This window comes from Gavia stellata, chromosome 14 (assembly GCF_030936135.1).
Source record: "Gavia stellata isolate bGavSte3 chromosome 14, bGavSte3.hap2, whole genome shotgun sequence".
NCBI classification, from domain to species: domain Eukaryota; kingdom Metazoa; phylum Chordata; class Aves; order Gaviiformes; family Gaviidae; genus Gavia; species Gavia stellata.
In genome coordinates this window covers 16,126,975-16,150,039 of record NC_082607.1, presented here as the reverse complement: position 1 = coordinate 16,150,039, position 23,065 = coordinate 16,126,975, and the positions used below count along the sequence as shown (strand labels likewise).

The 23,065-nt window shown below is 38.7% G+C and overlaps 1 protein-coding gene across 1 annotated transcript in view; it reads left to right on the top strand.

Annotated features, from left to right (window-relative positions):
• Nucleotides 1-14,768, top strand: part of NRK (Nik related kinase) — a 103,702-nt gene extending 88,934 nt beyond the window's left edge. The window contains exons 27-31 of the mRNA XM_059824379.1: nucleotides 1,064-1,164; nucleotides 1,702-1,851; nucleotides 5,077-5,236; nucleotides 13,716-13,855; nucleotides 14,680-14,768. Of these exons, the coding sequence (XP_059680362.1) occupies nucleotides 1,064-1,164; nucleotides 1,702-1,851; nucleotides 5,077-5,236; nucleotides 13,716-13,855; nucleotides 14,680-14,763 (635 nt within the window). The 3' untranslated portion in view covers nucleotides 14,764-14,768. The remainder of the gene's footprint in view (nucleotides 1-1,063; nucleotides 1,165-1,701; nucleotides 1,852-5,076; nucleotides 5,237-13,715; nucleotides 13,856-14,679) is intronic.
• The last annotated feature ends 8,297 nt before the right edge of the window (nucleotides 14,769-23,065 follow it).

Below are 23,065 nucleotides of genomic sequence, written 5' to 3'. Positions count from 1 at the left end.
ATATGACAAGCTACTCTTACTTCTTTGACAAAACAGCTGCTGTTGTTTTTCTCTTGGTGAATCTTCTTGTATCTTGACCTTTGGTTTTACAGCCATTTGTCCAGGTAGAAGAGGAAAAGGATGTGCTGTTCTGCATTTTGGTGGGGTTTGTTTTGGGGTTTTTTTTCCCTTTCTCTGCCTGTGTGAGATTTTCCTGACCAGTGTCCAACCTCTGCTATGTGTTTGGCCAGTGTGAAGCGCTCCTTTTGTAAGCAGCAAGGGCTGATCAAGCCCTCCTCCCACAGAAAACAAACCTTACTTCAGTAGCGTAACACCTGCATCTTTTAAAAATCCCTGCCAGGCAGACACTGATTATAAAATGAAGGGTGAATGCGTTGGGATACGATACCCTAGCGTTCTGTTTCCAAAGCAAATGCTTGTCTCTGGCAGAGTGAAAACACAATGTACAAAGAAGCCTTAATTTTTCAATGCATGATTCTTCATTTATTCTTGATGGGCCCAACATGACCTTAATCAACTTCGAGAAATTGCTCATCTCTTAAATGTTTACTCATCTCAGAAACATGGGAGTCCTTCGCCCACAGTAGCACTGGGGATTTAACCCCACATGTGAACAGTGAAATGAAAACTCATCCTGCAGAGTGTAACAGAATTGTGCAGCCAACAACCACCATTCCTCCAAAAGTAGCTTATTTACAACTAGCAATGTTAGTGTGTGTTCACACTTAAAAAATAATATAGGTTGGCTTAGCTGCAGGGTCAAGACCTTTTTTTCTGACTAGCAAGATACATGTTTTGGGGTTTTTTTCATAGATATATGAAAAGCAATATATAAATGTTGTTAACAGTCATCTGGCTTTACTGAGAATAAACAAACTATAGTTTTTCAGTCAAGGTATTGTTACCGGTGATATTAAATATTGACATCCAGAATCCATTAGTCTCCCTTGCTGGATAATGTCTACCTCTACAAGTAGTCCACTGAAATTATTTCATGTGATGAGATGGTGTTTGATTTAAGTGTCTGTCTGGTACCTAAGGAATTGTTGTTCTTGTATTACAGTAAAATATGAGAGAATCAAATTCCTTGTAATTGCTTTGAAAAACTCAGTGGAGGTTTATGCTTGGGCTCCAAAGCCTTATCACAAATTCATGGCTTTTAAGGTAAGTGAAACTTCACTTTGGTTCACATGTAGCACTGACTCTCACTGTCTCTCATCTACTCTTTGCTTTTGCTTTTCATTGCTTTGTATAACATTTATTTCTAGTTAAAATGAATATTCTTTCAAAGAAAATGTAGCTCATTTGACATACATTGGAGATGGCAGGCATAAAACTGTCACAGTCATGATTCTGTTAGATGTGAATAACTTGTTTTAGTGCTGTGCCAAAATGTACATTTGAGTTTACAAAGTTGATGCTGATTTCCCTCAAAAGAGGAGGAAATTGAACATGAATGGTACTCAGCCTAATTTTTGCCTAGTCCGTTTCTAGAATCTGGATTTTTTTTTTTAAACAAGTGAATTATCCAGCTCTCCTTGCGGCTCAGTGGATGATGGATACTTAGCTCCTTAAATTTAACATACTACTTAACAAAAATAGCTGTCTAACTTTTGAGTTTTGAAAATTCTTAAGATCATATATGTAGATGTGTAAAGCAACAGCTTTATTGTGTTATATAGTGTATTTTTCTTTTTCCAGTCCTTTACCTCCCTTCATCACAAACCATTGTCAGTTGACCTGACCGTTGAAAATGGACAAAGATTAAAAGTCCTGTATGGCTCACTAGTAGGTTTTCACGCTATTGATGTGGATTCTGGATCTGTGTATGACCTGTACCTTCCAACACACGTAAGATACTCCAAAAAATTACGTAAATGCCTCTGTTCTTTGGGCTGTATATTGATGATGATCAGGTTAAGAGTTGTGCTGTATTTCAAAAGACAGGGTAAGAGAATAATTATTGTATGCCAGCTAATAGAAAACCACTTTTCACATACTTTTATACGACTGAAATTCTGTTAAAAGGCTTTTATCACATTTAGAATATCAGTTTGAATGGTTTAATGTCAGAAAGCCTGTTGTATGGACAGTACTATTTTTAATTGATTTATCCTGGAAATTAAGGACTTCTAAGCAATCAGACACAATAATATCTACACGAATTTAAGTGACTTTTACAATCCGCCACTGTGCTTTTCAATCTTGCTAACAAACTGATTAAATTATCACTGAATTGAGCTGAAATTTGGCCTGGATTACAAAGACTGTTGCAATGTATTTTAATCGTGATCCACTGTGAGCATGTTAACCCTTGAACCAATGAGAACCTGTAGCTAGAGGAGCCAGGTATACATGTGCACCATTGAATAATCCCAATTTCTTCACCATGAAGCAAAGTTGCATTTGTTTCACATGATGACAGATCCAGGCTCTGTGTGAAAAACGTGAATTGCCTTCCAGTCATGACTTTGCAGAAACCCAACATCCAGACTAAATAAATTTGCTGATCTTATCGTTCAGTTGCCCGTGAAATCAGTCCTTAAATTCAAAAGAATTTTTACATTTTCCTCGGGATTTTCTCATTCACTTGTCAAAAAGTTGGCATAAAGATGTTGATTTCAGGTTGATGTATCCATATTGCAATGTGCATCTGTTCATTGAGGTGATGGTGATCACTAAATTCCTGCTTAAACTCAGATAACAGCAAAGGAATTCCCCTGCAGGAGTGAATGACTGGCATGGGGCTGTCCAATATGAAGTCTGTGCTATGGTTTTAATCCTTTTTTTTTGTTTTGTTTGCTTATTTTTTAGCTTTTCTAGATAGTTCTTCTCAAAGCTGTGAGTCCCAAAAGCCAGAGAAACTTGGGGGGCTTAGGTCCAGAAAACGAGGGGAGGCTCCTGGCAAGGAAACTTCTGTGCACACATGAAAACCTCCCTGAAGTCAACAGAGCTCCATAGGGGCAGAGAGTTGGCTCATTGTATCCCAAGGCAACATATCCCAAATCTATGCTCAGGAGGTCTGAAGAAATCTCATCCCAGATCCGCGTGTTACAGCCTGTGCCTTGAACCCTTTTATTTTTTACCTTCTTTTTCTCCACTCTCGGCCCCACATTTTCAAACCGAAGGAAAACCCACGCCTCCCCTGCAAGCCACTTGATCACTCTGCTGCCCTGACAAGTGACACCCTTCCAATTCTGTCAGACCTTTTTCTGATGGCCACGATGTTTGAGGAGGGCTGTGAAGTTTATAAACTTCTCTTAATTAACAAGTAACTTTTCAAGCTGTTGAGAACAAACTGTTGACTCACCTGCTAAAAGCTTGTACTGTTTATTTCTGTGTTGGGTTTTTTTAAGGGACTTTGTTTCATCTGAGGGTTTATTTAATCTGACAATTAGTATCTTTGTTAACTATGCGACTATGAAAAATTCACATCAGTTGATAAATTTAAGCGTGGTGCCTGCATACCATCCCTGGAAGCTAGTTGCTAAGCAAGGTGAATAATGACTTGTCAAAAAGATCATTAGCATAATTGCCCGAGATAAGAAAGGCAAAGAATAAAGTGAACCTTCTTAGAGGCTGTAGTTTTTCAACAGGCTGCAAATATAATTATGTACTTGATGAGATTTCCCAGGTGACTGTCCTGAATATGTGGGGCAGCTTTAAGACTGACTTCATTTGGGTGTGCTCTTCAACCAAAAGTTAGCATGTACTAAAAATATATTTTCCCTTTAGAGTCTTAGACCTGAAATAAATCTGCTGCTACAGTGGCTCTATCTTTTTCGGTATTTTATTATTTTAAAGAGCATCTGCTAGAATTGGATAATTCTCTCAAGGAGCTTTGTGGTGGCAACAGACCAGACTTTAACAGGCTGACTTTAGATACTCTTGCTTTCTGGTAGCCTCTTTTCCTGGTTCCCCACCTCTTTCTTCATCTCTTACCTGCTTCGATTGCTCATGCGAGTACCAAGGCAACGCATAAAAATTGCTCTGCGACTCTGGATACCTGTTCTAGTGTTACGGATAGTTGTTGCGGAGGCACGGAGTCAAGTGGTTGGCCCGAGTGTGTTCAGTTTGGCAAGTACAGCTTCAGTGCTTCTTTTACTGTTCATTGTGCCCTTACGGTGTGCATAAATGTATGTGCTTGAAGAAAGAAAGATCTGTGTGTTGCTGGCTTGTGAAAGTGATGTAGAAACTCCAGTCATATGCTTCCTATAAAAATATTAATCGTAGTGGTTTAATTTACTATTTAACATCCTGTTTTGAGTAGCGCTTTAAATGAGGAAATGCTTTGTTATTGTTTTTTAAGGCTGTCCTCTTTTTCTTTCAAAAACGCTTTCATAAAACCCCACCTTCCTGGTTGTATACCTAGACTTTTTTTCACTTGGGACATGTTGGCTTCTGGGAGAGATTCTAGTGCATTGAACAGCTGTTAAAATAATTTGTGTGAGTGAAACACACTGTTCCTGTGGCATGCAGAAAATATAGGCTGAACAGCATTTAAATGGGGAACTATTTTTAGTGAAGGGAAAGGACAGAGAGTGGCTTGTATTTGAAAGGTCCAGGTAACTTTTCAACTTGCTGTAAATATTGTTAAATTTACAGGTTTTAGCTTGTGAATGGGGATAGGGAAATATCATGGAAAGTGAAAGCACTGATTTCCTGGAATGTGGAAGCTTTTGTCCTTCCTCCATCTTCTGAAATAACTGTGAATCCAAATTTATTTCACCTTTATTTATATAATGCAAGTGTTTTGTGAGTAAGTAAATATTATTGTGTCTCGGTGGCTCAATGGCTTCTTGAAACCAGCTAATACTGGTAAATATTAAGTGGAGTATTGAATGTTGATTTGTTTGCAAACCTACTGTCATATCCGAAGGGGGGAAGGAGGGGAGAAAGCCTGTTTCAGAGGCTGGCTAGCAAACTACACAGCCTTTGTGAAAACAGGCATTTCTTTCACTTTCCATGAGCCATGAGCTAGTTCTTTTTATTGCTCTGCCAAGATAGTGAGATGGATGTAGTCACTAAAATTGCAGTCCGTTTTCTGATATAAATCTTAGTAAAATATGATTCTAGATCCAGGGGACTATTCGCCCACATGCCATTATCATCCTCCCGAATACCAGCGGAATGGAGCTTTTACTCACCTACGAAGATGAAGGCATCTACATTGATATATATGGGCATTTCACAAAGGAGACTGTTTTACAGTGGGGAGAAATGCCAGCATCTGTAGGTATGTATGAAAAATAGCACTTTATTAAATACAAGATTCTGCTGCTTGAAGCCTGACTTTTTTATGAGGTTTGTATCCGTACGAAGGTGGTTGTATGGCACATAAAGCAACTCCTGAGCAAACCAGATGTGTGAAGAGTAAACAGATTTATGTATGTTTGTGTTAAGACAGCCAATGATTGCAATAGGGGCTTCACATTTGGATTATAGTTTGTATTCTTGTCACACTGTTTATTGCATCATACCTTGACTATACAGCCAAACTTCACTGAGGATGCAGCTTACCACCAGTTTTCACAGCGAGAATTACATGAATTACAGAAGGAGAAAAGGTGCTCATTCCCTACTTTGATTGTTCATAGCCCATAGCATTTTATGTAAAAATTCAGAACTATAGAGAGGTCAGTTACTGACGAGGTCTGTAACTGCTGTCAAATGGCCCCTTAATTTTATCACTTTAAATTCACAGTGCTGCCAGCCCAGGGTATTTCTAATAGATTCTCAATCTGTCTGTGCTTGCAGTTGGCTTTGTAGGAGGAGATTCTGATTGTACTGTAGCCAGGACAGCTGTTTGTTTCACCTTCCCTAGAGGGCTTCAAGTTAACAGTGTGGGGAAGACCAAGAACAACACAGGCAGATTTTTGTTTTTATTATTTGTTGCTTTTAATTTCTTTTCTGGCTCACTCCTGTTCTTCTGCATCTTAAAACAAACATACCAACAAACAAAAAATGCCCAAGACGCTTAGAGTGTACAAAAGCATATTATTAGCTTGGCAGAAACTGGATGCCACAGTGAAAAGTTGAGGATGTTCCCCTTTCTCCTTTCACTTCTAGCTGGGTAGTTTTAGGAAAAGTCCATTAAAATCAGTAGAATAACACCCTTGAGTAAATGCCAGGTTTGACATTTGTGGTGGGTTTTCAACAGTACTGAGGACAAGAAGCCTGCCTCTGGAGCACAAATTGCTACAAGACAACTTATTTTTTGCACTGTTTCAATAAAATTCGGAAACAAAATTGCTTCAGTTTCCAAAAACAGGTGTAAGGTTATAAGCTAACTATACAGTGTTTCCTTCCCTTCACTGAATAGCCCTATCTCCTATTTTCAGCCCATATTCAGAGCTGCAGGGCATAATTAAAATGTATCAAGTCAATTCTCCAGTTTTCATAGCAGTATCTAATGGTCTTTGATATGTTGAAAATTTACATCCCCTCTGAATTAATGTTAGAAACACCGTAAGAAATAATCAATAATCAAAAAGCAATTACTCAGCCAGGGTAAGAAGAGTTCTAATGAGAAATACTGAACGTAATTGGAAGCTGCACTGATGAAAGCTGTCTCCTTCAGATAGCATTCAAGAAGCGTGTCGTTATGGGACGTGCTTCCTTAGGCCTTACTTACAAGTAGCAACCTTACTTAACATGAACATTTTCTTCAAACTGTAATGTCTTATCCACCTTATGGTGTGCATATATGATATATGATGTTCTTAAATATTTAAACTCTCCTTTGTTTTCCCACATGCACTTCATCGGTTGGAACTCCTTTGTCCTGCCTTGGGAAGAAACAATTTTAAAATCAGCTCCATATAAGTGTCCTGCCAGAGATTAACCCTATTCTCATGTTTAATACTTTTGAAACCATAGATGTTATTTGTAACTATTACAGGCTTTTCTAGTTGTATTATTCTTACTATATGCTATGTCCTAAAGAGTCACTGTTACTAGATGGTGTGTTTTAAAGATGAATGACACATAAGGAACAAAGGGCTTTCCCACATCCTGCTTTAGAAAGGGGGATCTTGCAAGAAGGGTCGCATAGATTTGTGACTCCTACTTGGAAATTTGCAGTTTGTGTCACTGGGCAGATTGCTGTCAAAGCTCTTCCGCTTAATCTAGATGGAGTTTGCAGGGACGCCTCAGAAGTGGACCAGAGAGAGCTTAAGTCCTTCTTCCTAATGTTGCTGAAAGTACTGAATCATCAAACCCACAGATAAGAGAGATAGGTTTGTAAAGCATTCCCGTAGCCTGGAAATCACACTGCCTTAACTTCAGTAAAAATTTCCTTGCACGCACCCAGCTGCCATTGAAGTGAATAAAGCTTCACCACTTTGGACCAGCTGAATATGTGATCTTTTGTGCCAGTTAATTACTCTAATTTAAAACATCCTTCAGTATACATCTGGCTAGGCATGATATTCTCAATTTCTGAAGGTTGATTACATCTTAATAGAAGGAATGCCATTTGGACATTTGCCTTTCCATGTGCTTATGCAGCTATTTGTCCTGTTCTTTAGCACACCACTATGATACTCATTTGCATGGAAAGCTATCAGTACGAAATTGCCTAAGCATTTTTGTTACAGTGTTTTAGGGCAGTTAAATAGGACGAGGATGGAGAAGATGCTTCCGAGGGTGGCATCCTGTCTGGTGATTTTTACTATATAGAAGTTAGAAATCTTGTCTATGTGAATAGTTTAGATTTCCTCTATAGCCAATCTAGAGAAGTGGGCACCGCCAGATGGGAAGATGGTGCCCATCCAGGGACAGGTAGCTAGGACAGGTATAATGAAACATCCTGCTGAGGAAGCAGAGGGCGAGTTAGATGAAATGTTTTGGCTGGTAAGGTTAGGAGAGCTGAGTAAACAGCTAGCTCTTTGTAGAACTTCTCCCAGTGATCAGAAAGCAAGAATGTAGGCTTTCTCTGGAAGGAAAGTTGTCCTGTCTCCATCCATCTATTTCGTTGTTTGTACTTCTGCAGATTGCACAGCTGAAGGGAGGCAGTCTCCAAACAGCCCCTCTCAGTTGTCACTTGAAAATTTTCCAATATATTAGCTTGAGAGCCCTTGTGTTTCTGCTGCTGCTGCAGCACTGCTGGTATCTCAGAAATTGATTTCTTTGGAACAGAAATTGTCAATCTTTGTGATGTGGTACAAGATTAATTTGAGTTCTGGTTGGAATCGCATTTCCACTAAAAACAAATTAACCCGACCTTAAACTCAACATACAACTCAAACTTTAAACAAAGAGCTCTGTTAACTATTATTTTAATAATTGTTTCCCACTAGCTCATATTAATTTTCCTGATCCCTTGGAATTCTTGGATACAGACAAAAACATTAACTATTATGAGAGAAGTGTGAATAACTGTGTTATTTGCATGGCCAAACTTAGGGGAGAAACTTGAAAGTTTCATAAGAGATGCCATTTTCCTGGAATTTCCAGACCTATTTCAGACCTCCTGAAGTCTATATTAGCTTATCTCAAAATTTTTACCCTGTATTTCAGAGATAGAAGGGTCTTGTGTTAACCTCAGCGTGCTCTCCAGTCATCCTTTGCTCATTTCTTGATTTCTTTAAACAATTATTTTGAAAGAAAACTTTTGTAGTTGGTGAGAATATCTTGACAAAAAATAAAAAATAGTTTGTATTATAATTGATGGATTTAGGGCAGGGAATCTAAATATAGCTTACTCTCATAGTCTTTAAGTTGGGACCTCTGTGACCAATCTGTTAATAAGAAATTGGAGAGAGGAAACTCAAATCCCATGGGAAATTAAAATTGTAGAAGTACTCTATCTATGTTTAATCTGAAAGATATTTCACATACATAGGGCTAAATACAAACATAGCTGTAATATTTTCTTTCTATAAAACAGGATTAAAAAAGGGTTTAAGAAACATCAAGTTAATAAGATTTGGGAGCACTTTTGCCCTTTTGTGTGAGTAATGAATTATTTACAGTATGTAGTCTTAGAGGGTTGGCACAAAACTGGATATTCCCTGAGTGGGGAACAATAGAAGTCCTTATTTCCTTTGCCATGTACATATTAGAAGCAAAAAGTATGTTATGTAGAGAAACAGAGAGCATTACCAAAAGGTGGTTGAATTACTGCGTCAGTGCTCTAGCAACGTACCAGTTCTTGAAACAGTTGTTGTCCAGCTCATGCACAGAAAATGCCCACTCATATCTGAATGATTCTTTTGGTCAGATCTCCTGCACACTTTTTCCTCAGGAAACAGCAAAAAACATTCAAACAAGCAAACTGTCACCCCAGATACATTTCTGGGTTGGGTTATCAGTCCTGCTGGAATAATTACAAAGGAGTAAGCAACAACTGGGAGCACAGCAGCTTTGGAACAGATGCATAGAAACGTACATGTTTAGGAAAAAAAAAATTTAGTCATAAATTTATTCCTAGCTTGCTTGGGGTGGTTAGGGAACTGTATGTGTTAGCCCTTTGGTTAGATTGCACTGGACAAAACATACAGCAGAAAAACAGCTGCCTTCCACGGCCCGTTTCTTAATTTGTCCATTTCTACTCAGCCTTAGGTTTTTTTTCCTTCTTGATTTTGACTCTCTCACCTCTCTCATTTAGTAAAAGTTCTCCACAGCTGTGACTGGAGGAAAAAAAATACCCACTTCTATCCAGGTAACAAATAATAGCAGTAAAAGTATTTAACAGAATTGCGCAAGAGAAGTTACCAACTCCTCCCTCAGATTTCCTACCCAAAATTGCTTAACCTTGGGGGCAGTAAGTTTTAAAGCATGGGCAACAGACAAAAGTACATGCAAGTAGCTAATCAGTCCCTAATCAGTTATCAGCAGCAGCACTGGAGAGCTCAAGGCCAGGTTTCAGTGGGAACAAGCTTCGCTACGTGTTGGTATCTCTGTGGGATATTTCCATTCCCAATCCTCAACATGTATGTCTCCCTTCCATTTGTCTAAAAAGAAATAAGCAAACATGCTTTCCCCAAAGAGTGGGGAACCAATGAAAGTTGTGATTTGATAGAGCATACTGCATTTGACTGAAGGGCCAGAGAAGGGTTCTGTAGAAGTGCACTCAGTTTTAAGGCCTGTATGGTCTCTAATAGCTGGTATCTTTTACTGTCAGCAAAAGTCATCACTGGATATTCTCCTTTTAATGTTTGTGCCTAGCTGCATATTTGCCTGCAGCAATTTTCTCAAGCATGTATACAAAAGCAAAATTCAGTAGCTTTTTTTTCATTGAATTTCACCTATGCACATACTGACTGTCTCCAAAAAGAAATTCAGTAAAACAGCATACACTCTCTTTTACCCTGTGAAAGGGAGTTTGATGTCATGACTCGGACATGCAAATGTAGGTCAGACTCTTTCAGTTCATGTTCAGTTTGTTCATTTCTAACTTCTTGGTTTATCTGGAATCAGTTGCCTGGGGAATTTTTGGAGTCTCCATCGCTAGCAGTCTTTAAGGTCAGGTTAGACAAACAACTGTCAGAAGCGATACTGATGTGGCGCAGGGATACGGATGGAAGAGAAGGTGCATTAAGGTCCTTTCCTGCCCTATTTCTGTAACACTAATCAGAAAAGCCCAATTTTATGATACTTTGCTGAAGGCTGGCCTGATTCTGCTCTCATGCAGAGGTCAGTTGGGAATAACTGCTTAGGGCAGTGAGCCAAGTTCAGTACATGAGATCAGAAGAGGGATTTTTGAAGGAAAAGAGTTTAAAAAAAGAAAAGAAATGTTAAGAAGGGAAGTGAAATTGTAGCAGTACCTGGGTTCTGTGGTATCAAGTGCACTTGTCTCATTCAGACTGTGAGTATGCTACAGCTGTGAGACTGAGATCATTAGCTCATGTCAGTAACACTTCATAGAAGTTAATGGATCCAATATGGCTCAGTAATTTCTTTCACCTTTCCTATCTCCCTCAACTATTTCCCCTTGAAGCAGTCACTTCCCTGAATGGGGGCTCTACTCAACGTTAATACACAGTGTAAACAGGAAATACCAAGTTTAGAACATTGCTAATGCTTTCACGATGTTAAGAAACTGATTTTGAGCTCACTCTGCTATACTAACTTTATGGCACATATTCTTTGGTGTCCAGGGAGTAATGCTGGTGTAAGCACTGTAACAAGAACCACAGCTCATGCCCAACCATAGGTCTTTTAAGATATGCGGTAATCTGGGTGAAACAGGGGAGCTTCAGGTAACTCCGAATGACTTTGTTGCAGTATGTTATGCAATCTTGGCACATAAGTCTGAGGCAGTATATGTCTTTTCGGCTGAGCTACTGTCGAAAGGACCAGAGTGGCTAAGTCTAGGGTTGCTGGAAACCAGCACAATCTTGCATTGTGTGTAATATAAACACCCTTATATGTTGCCAGCTGGAAGCATAGGATATTTTTACCTAAAGCTTGTTGAGGTGGAAAGTGGACTCAAAATAACTATTCCTAAGTTGCTCATGGTATAGGAGCTTTTGTTTCAGAATAAGACAAATTTATTCTGAGTATCTAACCTGCTCTCAATTAATTTCACATGAAACATTTGTAAGTGCCCCCACATGGGAAGATTATCAAGACTCAGTACTGACCTTTGAATTCACAGCATGCTATCCTCCAGATTAATTTCCATGTATGGATAAATCCTTATAACTGGACAACCCCACAAATGGTATAACGGGGCCTTTTTGTTGGCATGTTATTCCACAGATGTAATTTAAGAAAGAATTTTTTGATTCTGCTACAAGAATGAGTTTTTGTGCTATTTGTACTTTAGCTGAAATTTGCCATTGTCAGTCGACAAGTTCTCAGTATATTGGCTGGCCAGCAAAGCATCAGTGGCTGAGCTTGGTATATCTGTTTTATTATGTTCCTACTGTAATACGGCTTGGAGATCAGGTCTTTTCTGAACATAGCAGTAGTGGTCCAGTCATCCAGGGCTTTCTATCCTGGATGACCTAGAGGTTGCGACAGGGCCTAATTAAACTGTTACTGAGAGCTGCAAGGATGCTATCACATTTAAATCTGCCAAAGGCATGGATACAGCTGACACAGACATAGCGATATTGACAGCTTGAGTGCAGATTTCACGTAGTGGAAAGGATAAGACTTATGAGTGGATTAGGTCTTTGTTGCTGGACCTATATGACCTAAACTAAGCACCGTGGCCATAGAATGCTTTCATGCTGTTAATATATACACGTATCCGCCTCACTGTCCCACTCCCCAGAACCATAGTGTGCCTCTGTCTCTGTTGTGTTCAAAAGCGAAGTTTGAAAAGGTTAATGCGGTGTCACTTGTTACAAAAAATAGCAAATGTCTGAGGATTGTATCATGTTTATCTTCTTCACTTTATGCATGATCTGGGCTTACCTTTTTAGTTACTAACTGCGCATAGCATGGGTGCTGCCCTGGTGCTCATTATGCTACTGCTGCAGTGATTCAGAGATATTAATGACAGTCCTCTTCGCAACTTACAGCAGTAGTGCCCTGTTGTACAGCCTAGGGATGGAAGCATAAAGAAAAGATTTTAAAATGTATTAATTTCAGGTGTTTGGTTTTTAGAAAATAACCCTCCCGCCCCTTCTCTTCTCCCACTTTCCTCAGTTGCTTACTGCTGTTTTGCTTTTTAAACAGGATGGTTTCTTCCTCTTTCCACATGACCGGGATACTGGGAAAGAATTTTCTTGCTCTCAGTTCTAGTGGCAGGGAAGCCTTCAGTGTGCACGAAGAATAACTGAAAGTCTACTAAACAGATTTAGGGGAAATCTGTAGACTTTGAGGGAACTAAAATCACAACATTGTAGCCAAACCACACATGTTTTCAAGGAGGTATAATTTTCATACACTTGTTCTGACAAGAATTATAAGGCAAGGATTCCAAGTCAATAATAAATCAACAGTTGCTAGAAGAAGGACATACAGTCACTCAGGCATACTGCTTTTATTTTCTGCTGTCCTTTTAAAATAGGATCGCAGGCTATTGCTTCCTCTATCAGTGTGTACTGAAAGTTTAATTTTTAGACAAAAATCTAAATCAACATGGAAGGTTGTAAGTCACATACATTGCTCACACTAATAATGTTGGGCAGGCAAGCACTGTCCACTGAAGCTAAAAACCAGTTAAATACACACATTCCCTCTACATCATTTCAGAGCACCAGAGTTCTTGGAGTAATGAAATAACAGTTCATAGTTGAGCAAGACGACCTTGGAAGCCCATACATGCACCAATCAGAGGGAGGGCTTTCATTGAAACTGTGCCTAATTTGAAATCTGTGGTGTTAACTCCTTCATCATGGAGTGATGAAGCCATTTTATGGTTGGACTTGATGATCTTAAAGGTCTTTTCCAACATAAACAAGTAACGAGTCCTGAGTATCCTTGACTAATTTGGCCCTGGTTTGGGGATGGGGGTTAAACAAGATGCCCTTCAGAGGTTTCCACCAACCTTTTGTGATTCTAAAATATACAATAGTACCATACTTCAGATTTGTGTCTGAGTCCAAAATAAATCTGAGAGGAGAAACTGAAATTTAGTTACTGTTCCCAAGGCTTTTTGTGGCAACTTAAAATAAAAATAATTCAGAATAGATTGTTATCAAAGAGAAATATTTCAGATCCATATTGACATAAATGAGGCAAGAATCAGTCTTTCAGCTGTTAAATAGTATTAAATATCTTTTTTTTTTTCTTCCCCCTTCTTTTTTGTTTTTTAGCTTACCTTCAGTCTAATCAGGTCATGGGCTGGGGAGAGAAGGCGATTGAACTACGCTCTGTGGAAACAGGAAATCTGGAAGGAGTATTTATGCACAAGAAAGCACAGAAGCTAAAATTTCTATGTGAAAGAAATGACAAGGTACAGAGATTACTACAGTGTGGTGATTTAGCAAAAATGAGTAACAGTTGACGATGACACTTAGACCATCTAATTTTTGTAACTTTGTTTTTACATTGGTTATTTCTTACCTTAGTATAACTTCCCCATTCAAAGCAAACATAGTCACTGACCCCACAAAGCATTCACTATGGATATTCCGCGCTTTCACACCACCCTATTTAGCCAGCTCTATTATAACTCCTGTTCCACCCAGCCTTAACTGATATCAGAGGTGGTAACAAATACAGACATTGCTAACTGGCCAGGCCAGACTCCAGCACAACAGCTGTAGTGGGGAGGGCTGATGAGCCAGCCCTGATAATGCCCAACTACAGGATTGCTTCTCCTGGGCTACTGAAATTACAGGCAATTCAGAGCAACCATCATGGAAAAAACCCCAGGGCTCTAATATTTGAGATAATGCAGGCATTAGAGTATGGATAATCAAGTATGATTGTTGCATATAGCAGTGCTTGATAAAAGCTCTATGAAACCTGCTTAGTGCCACTGATATATTTAGAAAACTGGGGCCCCAAAACTGTTTATATTAATTAATTATTTTAAAATGTTCTCTTGTGTTTGTCCAAATAGGAAAAGAAATATACCAAAAAATATATCAGTTGTACCACAAGAACAGTTTCGCTTTAAAAAGTTTCTCAAGGAATTAAAATTGAATTGTGATATATATAGCCTTGTATTTGGGACTGTGGCATTCTCAGATTTCCTGTATGGGTAAAAATATTCTCATAAATGTAAACTGACAGTAGCATATCTTTTTTTTTTTCCCCCCTCTCTCTTTCAAGGTGTTTTTTGCATCTGTACAGTCAGGAGGCAGCAGTCAAATATACTTTATGACTCTTGGTCAAAATGTACTATTCAACTGGTAAATCACATCAAAATGAAGGATGCTTTGAAATTCCCTGTAGGTAGCAGTGTAAAATGCTTGGAGGTAATATACACAAATTTGCACTTTCTACCTACAAAAATTTTGTCATTAACAACTTATCAAAAGTCATATTCTTTCAGTTTGGAAAGAATTCCATTTTCCTGTCAAAATATTACAAACATGTTTAGTTTGTCCTTTAAAATACGTTGCAAACCAAGACTGTATTCACAGTGTTAGGAGAGAACAACTTTAATGAAGAATGTAGCCAATATAAGAAGCTCTTGTACTCTGAAAGTGTACAGTTTCATTTTCACAGATGATGTAATGTTGTTATCTTGAACTGAAGTCTCTTTCTTTTTTGTACAGCAACATCTGTAGGTAGATATAAAAACACAAGTTGGGTGACAAATTGGAATCTGCTTTATTTTGAATTGGGTTTTGGCTTGTTTTGCATTTTAAGCAAGCTGTTACTGTTTCATCAAGACTCGCTAGTCCGAGTCTTATAACCCGTGCAAGAGCAACAGTTCATGATGGGGCCTAACGGAGATTGGGATGCTGGAGGGATCATATCCTGTGCTAGGTAGACACGTGCATTTCCCTGCAGAGTTGTAAAAGCAGCTGCTTCTAGACATCTGCCCCATCTGGTAGCTTTTACAAAATGCAGGGGACAGACTTCATGTTTCTCTCAGGGCTGGATGCCTGAGCCCATAGACACAGTTACTGTAGAATGTATTTGTAAAAATAGTTTAAATAGTAGTTTGTCAAAATCATATATGCATAAAGCATTATGGACTTGAACCTGTAACTTTTATTCAAACACGGGACCCACACTCATACGAGTTGATTTAAAGGCACTACCCATGTATATAAGGGCACAGGATCAGGCAGCACCTTTTCTTCCCTTCTTTCAGCATCAAGTCTTCATGTGTTTGTGTGTAAATATATTCTTTCCACAATGGATGTTAAGATTAACAAATGTATTCTTAATATAGTTAAGAAAATATCCAAAGAGTTAATCTATTATAAATAGAAAATATAAATAACTTCAGGTGCTTTCTATGCTAATTACATCTAAATAAAGCTGCATCCACTAGTGTTATTGGTGCCAGTGTTTCTGCATAAACTCTGTTCTCAGGGGCTTGTAACTTGGCCATAAAACTATACAGATATAATATATATACTATATATAATCATATACCATGATTAAATTGTAGGGTTTAATGCAATCCTCATTTAGCTGATTTTTTTGGATGTGCTTTGAAAATGGAAAGCATCAAATATAATACAAAAGAGCTCATTCCAGACATGATACAGTATGGATGATGCTGTAGGCAAAAGTGAAATTGCTAGCTACAGTGTTTGAAAATAGATATTTTTTACTTGAAATATGTGATACTGAAAGGTGCAGGGAAAGTGTGTTGGAATATCCGGTCGTCTACCTCAAGGATGATGATTCAAAGTTGATTAAGAAGGGGAGAAATAAAGTTGTTGGTAGCTGTTTTGTACAGTATGTCAGGTTAAGTTAGTGTTAGCAGTCATGCTGACAGGTGCTCAGATTGCAACCATCAGCTCCAGAACTGATATCTGTGTATATGTCAGCAGAGAATCAAACCAGGGGCTAATCACCCTTTCCCCCCTTCCCTGTGTTGGCACCTCAACTGCTGCAAGCAGACTGGAGATGCCTACACTGTTGCTGTCTATGTTCTTTGGCTATGTGGAGGACTGCACTTTCCAAAGTTATTAACCTAGCATTTTTCACGAGCACTAGCTTATCTCAAAATGTATAGTGGTTTTTATGAAGTATTTTCCTTTTAAATGTTTTAACTTACAGAAAAATAAGCCTAAGGCCATATTAAAAAAATACATGTAGTTAAATACTCAAAGTGGTTCTTAATGTATGCAAGTGATCAGCTTGTGTGCAGACTTAAACTCTGAATGGTATACTGTGTTTAAGCAGAGCTGTGTGAAAACAGGAGGTCTCTGTCTATTTGTAGTAATGTTCCTACCTGTTGCCAATGCTAGGACTGGGGCAAATGAGCAAAACGTGGCTTGGCTCCCTATGCTACTGGACACCGGGCTTGTTTTGTTCGACTGTCACAAAAAAAGAACCCCAAAACTAAACAAACCCAAACCTGTAAAAGAAACAGAGATGAAAGTTACAATTACAGCCAAAAAATAATTTGCAATCAGAAATACTACTTACTTGCTTTTGACTCAAAATAAAACGTCTAAGAGACCGTGAAGAACAGCTTTCATTTTCTACCCAGTAGGTGTGCAAAACTTGCTTGGAAAACTGCTCATGCTATAAGCAATCAATGATCCAGGCTGTCCTATATTTTTTAAAAGTGTGCTTATCACAGCAGCTGCTGCATTACATGGGGATGCATGTGAATTTTTTCCCTCTCACATTTTGGTGTCAACAGGCAGGAGGCAGAATTTAGCAGAGAACAGTGGGAATGTAGAACAACCCATATCAACAGATTAAAGAAGCAAATGTGATCAAACTTGTTTAATATTATTGTAACATAAAAGTGTGACAAGTAGGTAAGTTGACACACTGTGAAGATGTTTTGCTCCATACCAAGAGGGAAAAAAAACCCCATAAGTTCAAGAGAGGGAATGTGCACTATTACATTGAGATTTTAATTTTTCATTCTGTTTCCTTCTATTAGCTCTCTTTTCTTTCCAGCTATGATTCAAGGCAGTGGGTTGGATTTTCATCTGTCACTTTGCATGTAAAACCATTGGAATTATTGCGGTTACATCCCTGTGTAAATATGGAAAGAATGAGGCCCTTAGAGGTGAATGCTTTTAAAGGATTTAGAAGTGGTATTGTAAATAGCAATAGCAGCTAGATGCAGCAAGGAGAAGACTGGCATTTTCTCTTTATCAAGAGAAAATCAGAATGGCTGAAGATGAGAAAGAGCCCAGAGATGTTGAGAAGAGTAACAGAAGAGAGTGGAAGTGACTGAAGAGGAGGGAAAAGCTGAAGAAAATAAATAGGAATAGCCAAAGGGGAGGGAGGGCATGTCTGGAACAATGTATTGCTGTAGGAGGAATATAAAAAAGGTCAAGAGATGTTAAGGAAAAGAAAGTAACCAAAGAAATGGAAAGGTATCTGGAGTGACCAGGTGGTCTGGACGCTGAATGAGTGTTCTGAATAACTGTTCAGCTCAAAGCAAAAGTTCAAAGGCTGGAAGAAAAAAAAATTCCAGAGACCCAAGTTTATCCTGACATAAATTTAACTATGCAAAATGCGTATCAGATTTGTAGTTTCATTTTGTGAGGTGTTTCTCTAGCTGTACCCTTTCACTAACTTTTAAAACCAAGGAGTGTGAACTGCTTAACAATGTGTTTTTTCTAGTGATGTCACTTTGATGTGAACAAATGCTATAGAGGCAGAAGGGCAGAACGTTAAGGATCCATGTCCGTAATCCTTTGGTACATGCAGTATCCTAATGGCAGGTGGTGCTCCTAATCTTCTATTTGCCAAACAAGATTGCGCTAGTACTGCAGCAAGATAGCATTGTATGTGCCTGCTTACATTTTAGGAACGGTGAACTCTATTCTGCAGCCTGAACCTTGACACATGACTTTAAAACCTGGGAACAACGCAAGCTATGTGCTGTACGTTATGTATTGTTCCCTAATGTTGAACTGTACAACTGAAACAGTAATAAAATATACTCTGAAAATCAAAATTAGTGTTGTGCTTCTAAAATTCTGTTATATTGGCATAAGCTATTGCAAAAATCATAGAAAGCTTTGTTATTGTTCTCCAAATCCAGTCAGTATCCCTAAGGAAACATCTACATCTGCCTATAGAGACAAAATTAATATATTTCCTTGCAGTGGATAAAGACATTTAGGTGATAGTGTGAGAGTTCAGCCTAGGCAGCGTGCTAGCAAGGGTGACAGCCAGCGCTGTGCTGCGTGCAGTGCTCATGCGCTTCACAAGTGAGTTTCTGTGCTTCTGCCTTTCTCTTTACACAAATACCCAGTGGGATGAGGGCAGTGGAACTAGAGACTAATGACAGCTTGCAGTCATTGACACTACAAGAACTGGCTTTTATGCATGTGTATCAGCCTGAATTGCCAGGTTAGCCCAATTACCTTTTTCTCAGGTATGCTCATGTAGTCTTTGTTGCCGCATATAAAATTTATTGCTATACATAATGTGAGGTGTGATAGCACATTGTAGCTGTACCACTTAAGAGTAAGAATTAGGAAATTTGCCATTTATGCCAGTGTTGGGAGTTGGAAAGGGTGAGGGCATGAGGCAAGATTCCTCTTAATATTTTAAAATGAAGAGTATCTTTCATCAGTGTTAGATCTCTTTTAAGCTAGCAGAGCATGTTGTTTCCAGCATCTGATGCATGGAGTGGGATCTGTATCATAAGTTTAAAGATATCACGGTTCCTTGATTGGGTAGATAGCTTAGTTTTGCCAGGTATCATTGTTCTTTCCGCCAAAAGTTATTTCTAAGCTTCAGTAATACAGTACACATGGAAACTTCAAATGAGTTTCACTCCCCAGCACAAGAAGAAATATAGCAGGCTTGAGTTCCAGTACAATCCTGTCTGTTGGACAGGAGATATTCTCTCCTTTTTATTTGCTTACCTCCTTTGAATTCAGGAATAATTGTAGTAAGTAGAGAAGAGCAAGCACTGTGGTTTTCTCCTTTACCTGTGATTCAGTTCTGCACCGATGACTCTGCTATAAAAAAAAAAGGACAGTGATTCATATATGCATTATTAGTGGATTGGGAGATGTCATTAATGTTGTGGAAAAAACCTACCAAGAAATAAAAAGTTTGTTTTCTAGAACCAGCATGAAAAATCTTATACCCAACCCCATGTATGTGAAGAGAACTGCAGGCGAAGATCCAAGGGTTTACTCTTTTGAGGTCATCCTTTATTGTTTTCTGACTGTAGGTGTGTGTTACCTTGCCAAAGGTTAGTTACATGTACAGTGAGAAGTGCTGATCATCTTAAGATCCTGTTTTTCCCCTTGCTTCTAATATTGTCAAGATTTTTCAGAGCAGGCTACAGTTTCCATATTCTATATCAACTATTACCAGTTCATTCCACCACCCCACCCCTTAATTTTAGCCAAGATGGTTCTACAGTTTCCAGGAAAGATGCTAGGGACAGCATTTGTCTTGTCCGTGTTTGTTTTTACAAAGACAGAAACAAACTTCTCCCATCACAAATAAACAGACAGATAAGAAAACTGGCAGGCTTTTCTATAAAAAAAAAAAGTTTCAGGAACCAGAACTTGAAAAACAGTCAAGTAAACTGGTCTTTGTACCTTTTACCATTCCTGTGAAAAAAAGCAGCTCATTTGCCATCCCCATTAAGACATCTCCATTTTCGGTTGAGTTAAAAATGTAAAAATGAATGTTCTCATGTGCTCAGTATGACCTCTTACAAATGCCTATCTCCCAGATTCCTAGCAGGCATGCTGCTCCAGCCTGAACGGCCAGGTCATAGAAGGTTTTCCTGGAGTTGCAGTTCTGGGTCCAGACCACATAGTCCAGCTAAAACCCAGCACTAAAGGTGATGTGAGAAAGGAAACCGCAGTTGTTGAAATCTGAACAGATGACACCTGATAGAAGTCTGCAGGCAAAATGAAACTGGACAACATGCCCAGAGATGAAAGCAAATAAAGGCAATTCCAAACCTAACCTGCAATCACTAGGTTTGGGGGTTGATCTACCCTGTCTAGACTAGTACTAAAACGTTGTTTGTATTTTTATCTGATACATACACTACGCTTGATCCCTATGGCAGGTGCTATAAGGAATGTCAGAGGAAATGTTGTATGGGCTAGTAACTAAAATCTCCTCCCCCACCCCTCACTCATTGGCATTGACTGACATGCAGGTAGGCGGCACACCCATTTAATCAGTGGTGTGCCAGCAATCAGAAGTAGTCATCTCCTCCTATCCTTAAATACAGGAATACTCTGTGGCAAATATTGACTAAACAAAAAAACAAACAGGGCCCAACTATGGCACTCAATTGTACGACTACTAAGTAAAATTCAACTTATTTACAACAAAATAAAATCAGTCTTTCTCTGATCATCCTTGATCATGATCCTCTCCTGCTCCCCATCCTGAGTTGTTCAATTAAAATACTATTAAGAAAACAGATGGTTGCAAATTGCTAGAAACTGAACCCACTTGGAGACACAGGAGCATCCATCCATATAGTGATTCATCTGATACAGCTTCCGGCATACAAGCAAATTAAGGAGGAGGTGCATACTGGACTCCAACTTTCTGACATCAACAGATAAGACCAGGACTCAACTTGCTCTTTCTTAAGGTAGCAGCCAGGATCCAGCTAATACGTAATTTGCTTAGTCCCCTCCTCCTCCAGACACACACACTTCACTCCAGCCCTATATATTTCTAAGTCTGCATCTTTTTCGTATTGTACAGTCTGTAAGGTGCTGCACAAAATCAGCGTATCGGTGCCAAATGGCAACAGTGAGATGGCCACTAAATTTTATCCAACATAAGAAACCAACCATTTATTTACAATCTGCAAGGTAGCCAAAAAAAGCCAGGAAAGGGGAAGCATGAATTGGCAGTCACTAATAAGGCACATACAGAATTCCTCTCTCCCTGGCAGAAACTGCCCCAGCTTAAGAACCCTTCAAACTTACTGTGACTTGACAGTAGAATCACCCTGATGAAGTTGTATTATCCATGCTGCACCTAAAGGCATAGATAAAACAGTTTATATCTCACCACCACAAAACACACTTTTGCAAACAAAACAATGCTAGTCCAAAGTGAAAGCATGTGGGGTTTTGCTTCATAATAGGAAAAACTAAAATATCTTCTTTAACTTACAACTATTTGCTAAACAGTAGAGCTAGGCAGTAAGACAACAGAGATACACACACACGCAATGCAAGTTACTGTAAATAGCTTTGTATTATGTATTGCTATTGGAGCTCAAATAAAATGGCGTTTTAATTTTAGCTTTGTTTTACATTTAAAAGTAGTTTGTTTCACAGTACCAAATTGCTCTGGAATTAAATTGTTTCTCCAAAGACCGTCATAAAAGCTAGGTTACAAGTTCAGTTCCATGTTTAGACAACTGTATTTAAGTTAAATGAAACACGAGCAAACCTGCAATCTTCACAGAAGCCTTCTATAGATTCTAAAACCTGCGCAATAAATCAAGGTTCCACATAAAAAAAGTTTAAGGGATCTTCCTGCTGATAGCCCACCACTTTTTTAAACTGGGCTTCAGAGTGCACAGAGCTGATTAAAGGGCAAGAGGATGTCTGCTGCGTAATCACCTCAAAAGTTATTTTAGCATTATTTAATCACTTCCTGTTATTTTCTAGGCTGATTTAACAAAACCACCTAGGAGATAATGGTGAAATGTATTTAAAAGGCTGTTCCATTTTTGTCCTCAAAACACTTTGTGGCTAACAACCGTGTTTTACAGTAAGCTTTATGATCTTGCACAATAGCTATTTTTTTTTCTATCTACAGCATCACCTTTTATTCTTTTGTGCCTTTCACTTCTCCAACATACATTAAACATAATTTTTAACAGAATGTAATAACGTCCTCCTATTCAGCATAGCCCATTCCTCACTGGCATTACTATAGAGGGTAACTGCTGTTTTTCTTAAGGTGTGTTGTACATAAAAACTGAGATACTTGGCTGCTAATTATGTCTGAGAATTTGAGATTATGTGTTGATTCACCAGAGGTCGACACTGGTATGGTTCAGCACGCTTAGTTGTAGGTATGAAGACAATATGATTTTTCACAATGAGCTGCTTACATGCCCCGATGGAACAGGCTCAACATAACACATTGAGCTCTTAGTTTTTGTGATTCTGATAGAGCCATCTGCTGATGGCTCATCACCATTCATTACTGATTCTCCAAGTGTTTCTGAACTTCCAGTTTCTAATACAATCACATCCATCCCACTGGTCTGGTATGGCGGGGACATCACATCTAGAGAAATTCAGACATAACCAGCCACTAAAACATGCCCTTAGCAAAAGCGATTTACCCGGTTCCAGTTTTGAAATTGGTGTTAGCTAGACCTCTGCTGGTGAGAAAGAACATAACAGGAGCACGTTCCTAAGAGAGGGAACTGTCTTGTATCGGAAACTGCAGTGCATACAACTTTATCCAAACTGATAAAGTAGTAACTGCATTATCAGTCCATATCAGTCCATTATCACTCCAGAAAAGCTACAGCATCATGGTTTTCATGACTGAAACCACAGTGACTTACAATAATAAAAAATCCTGACAA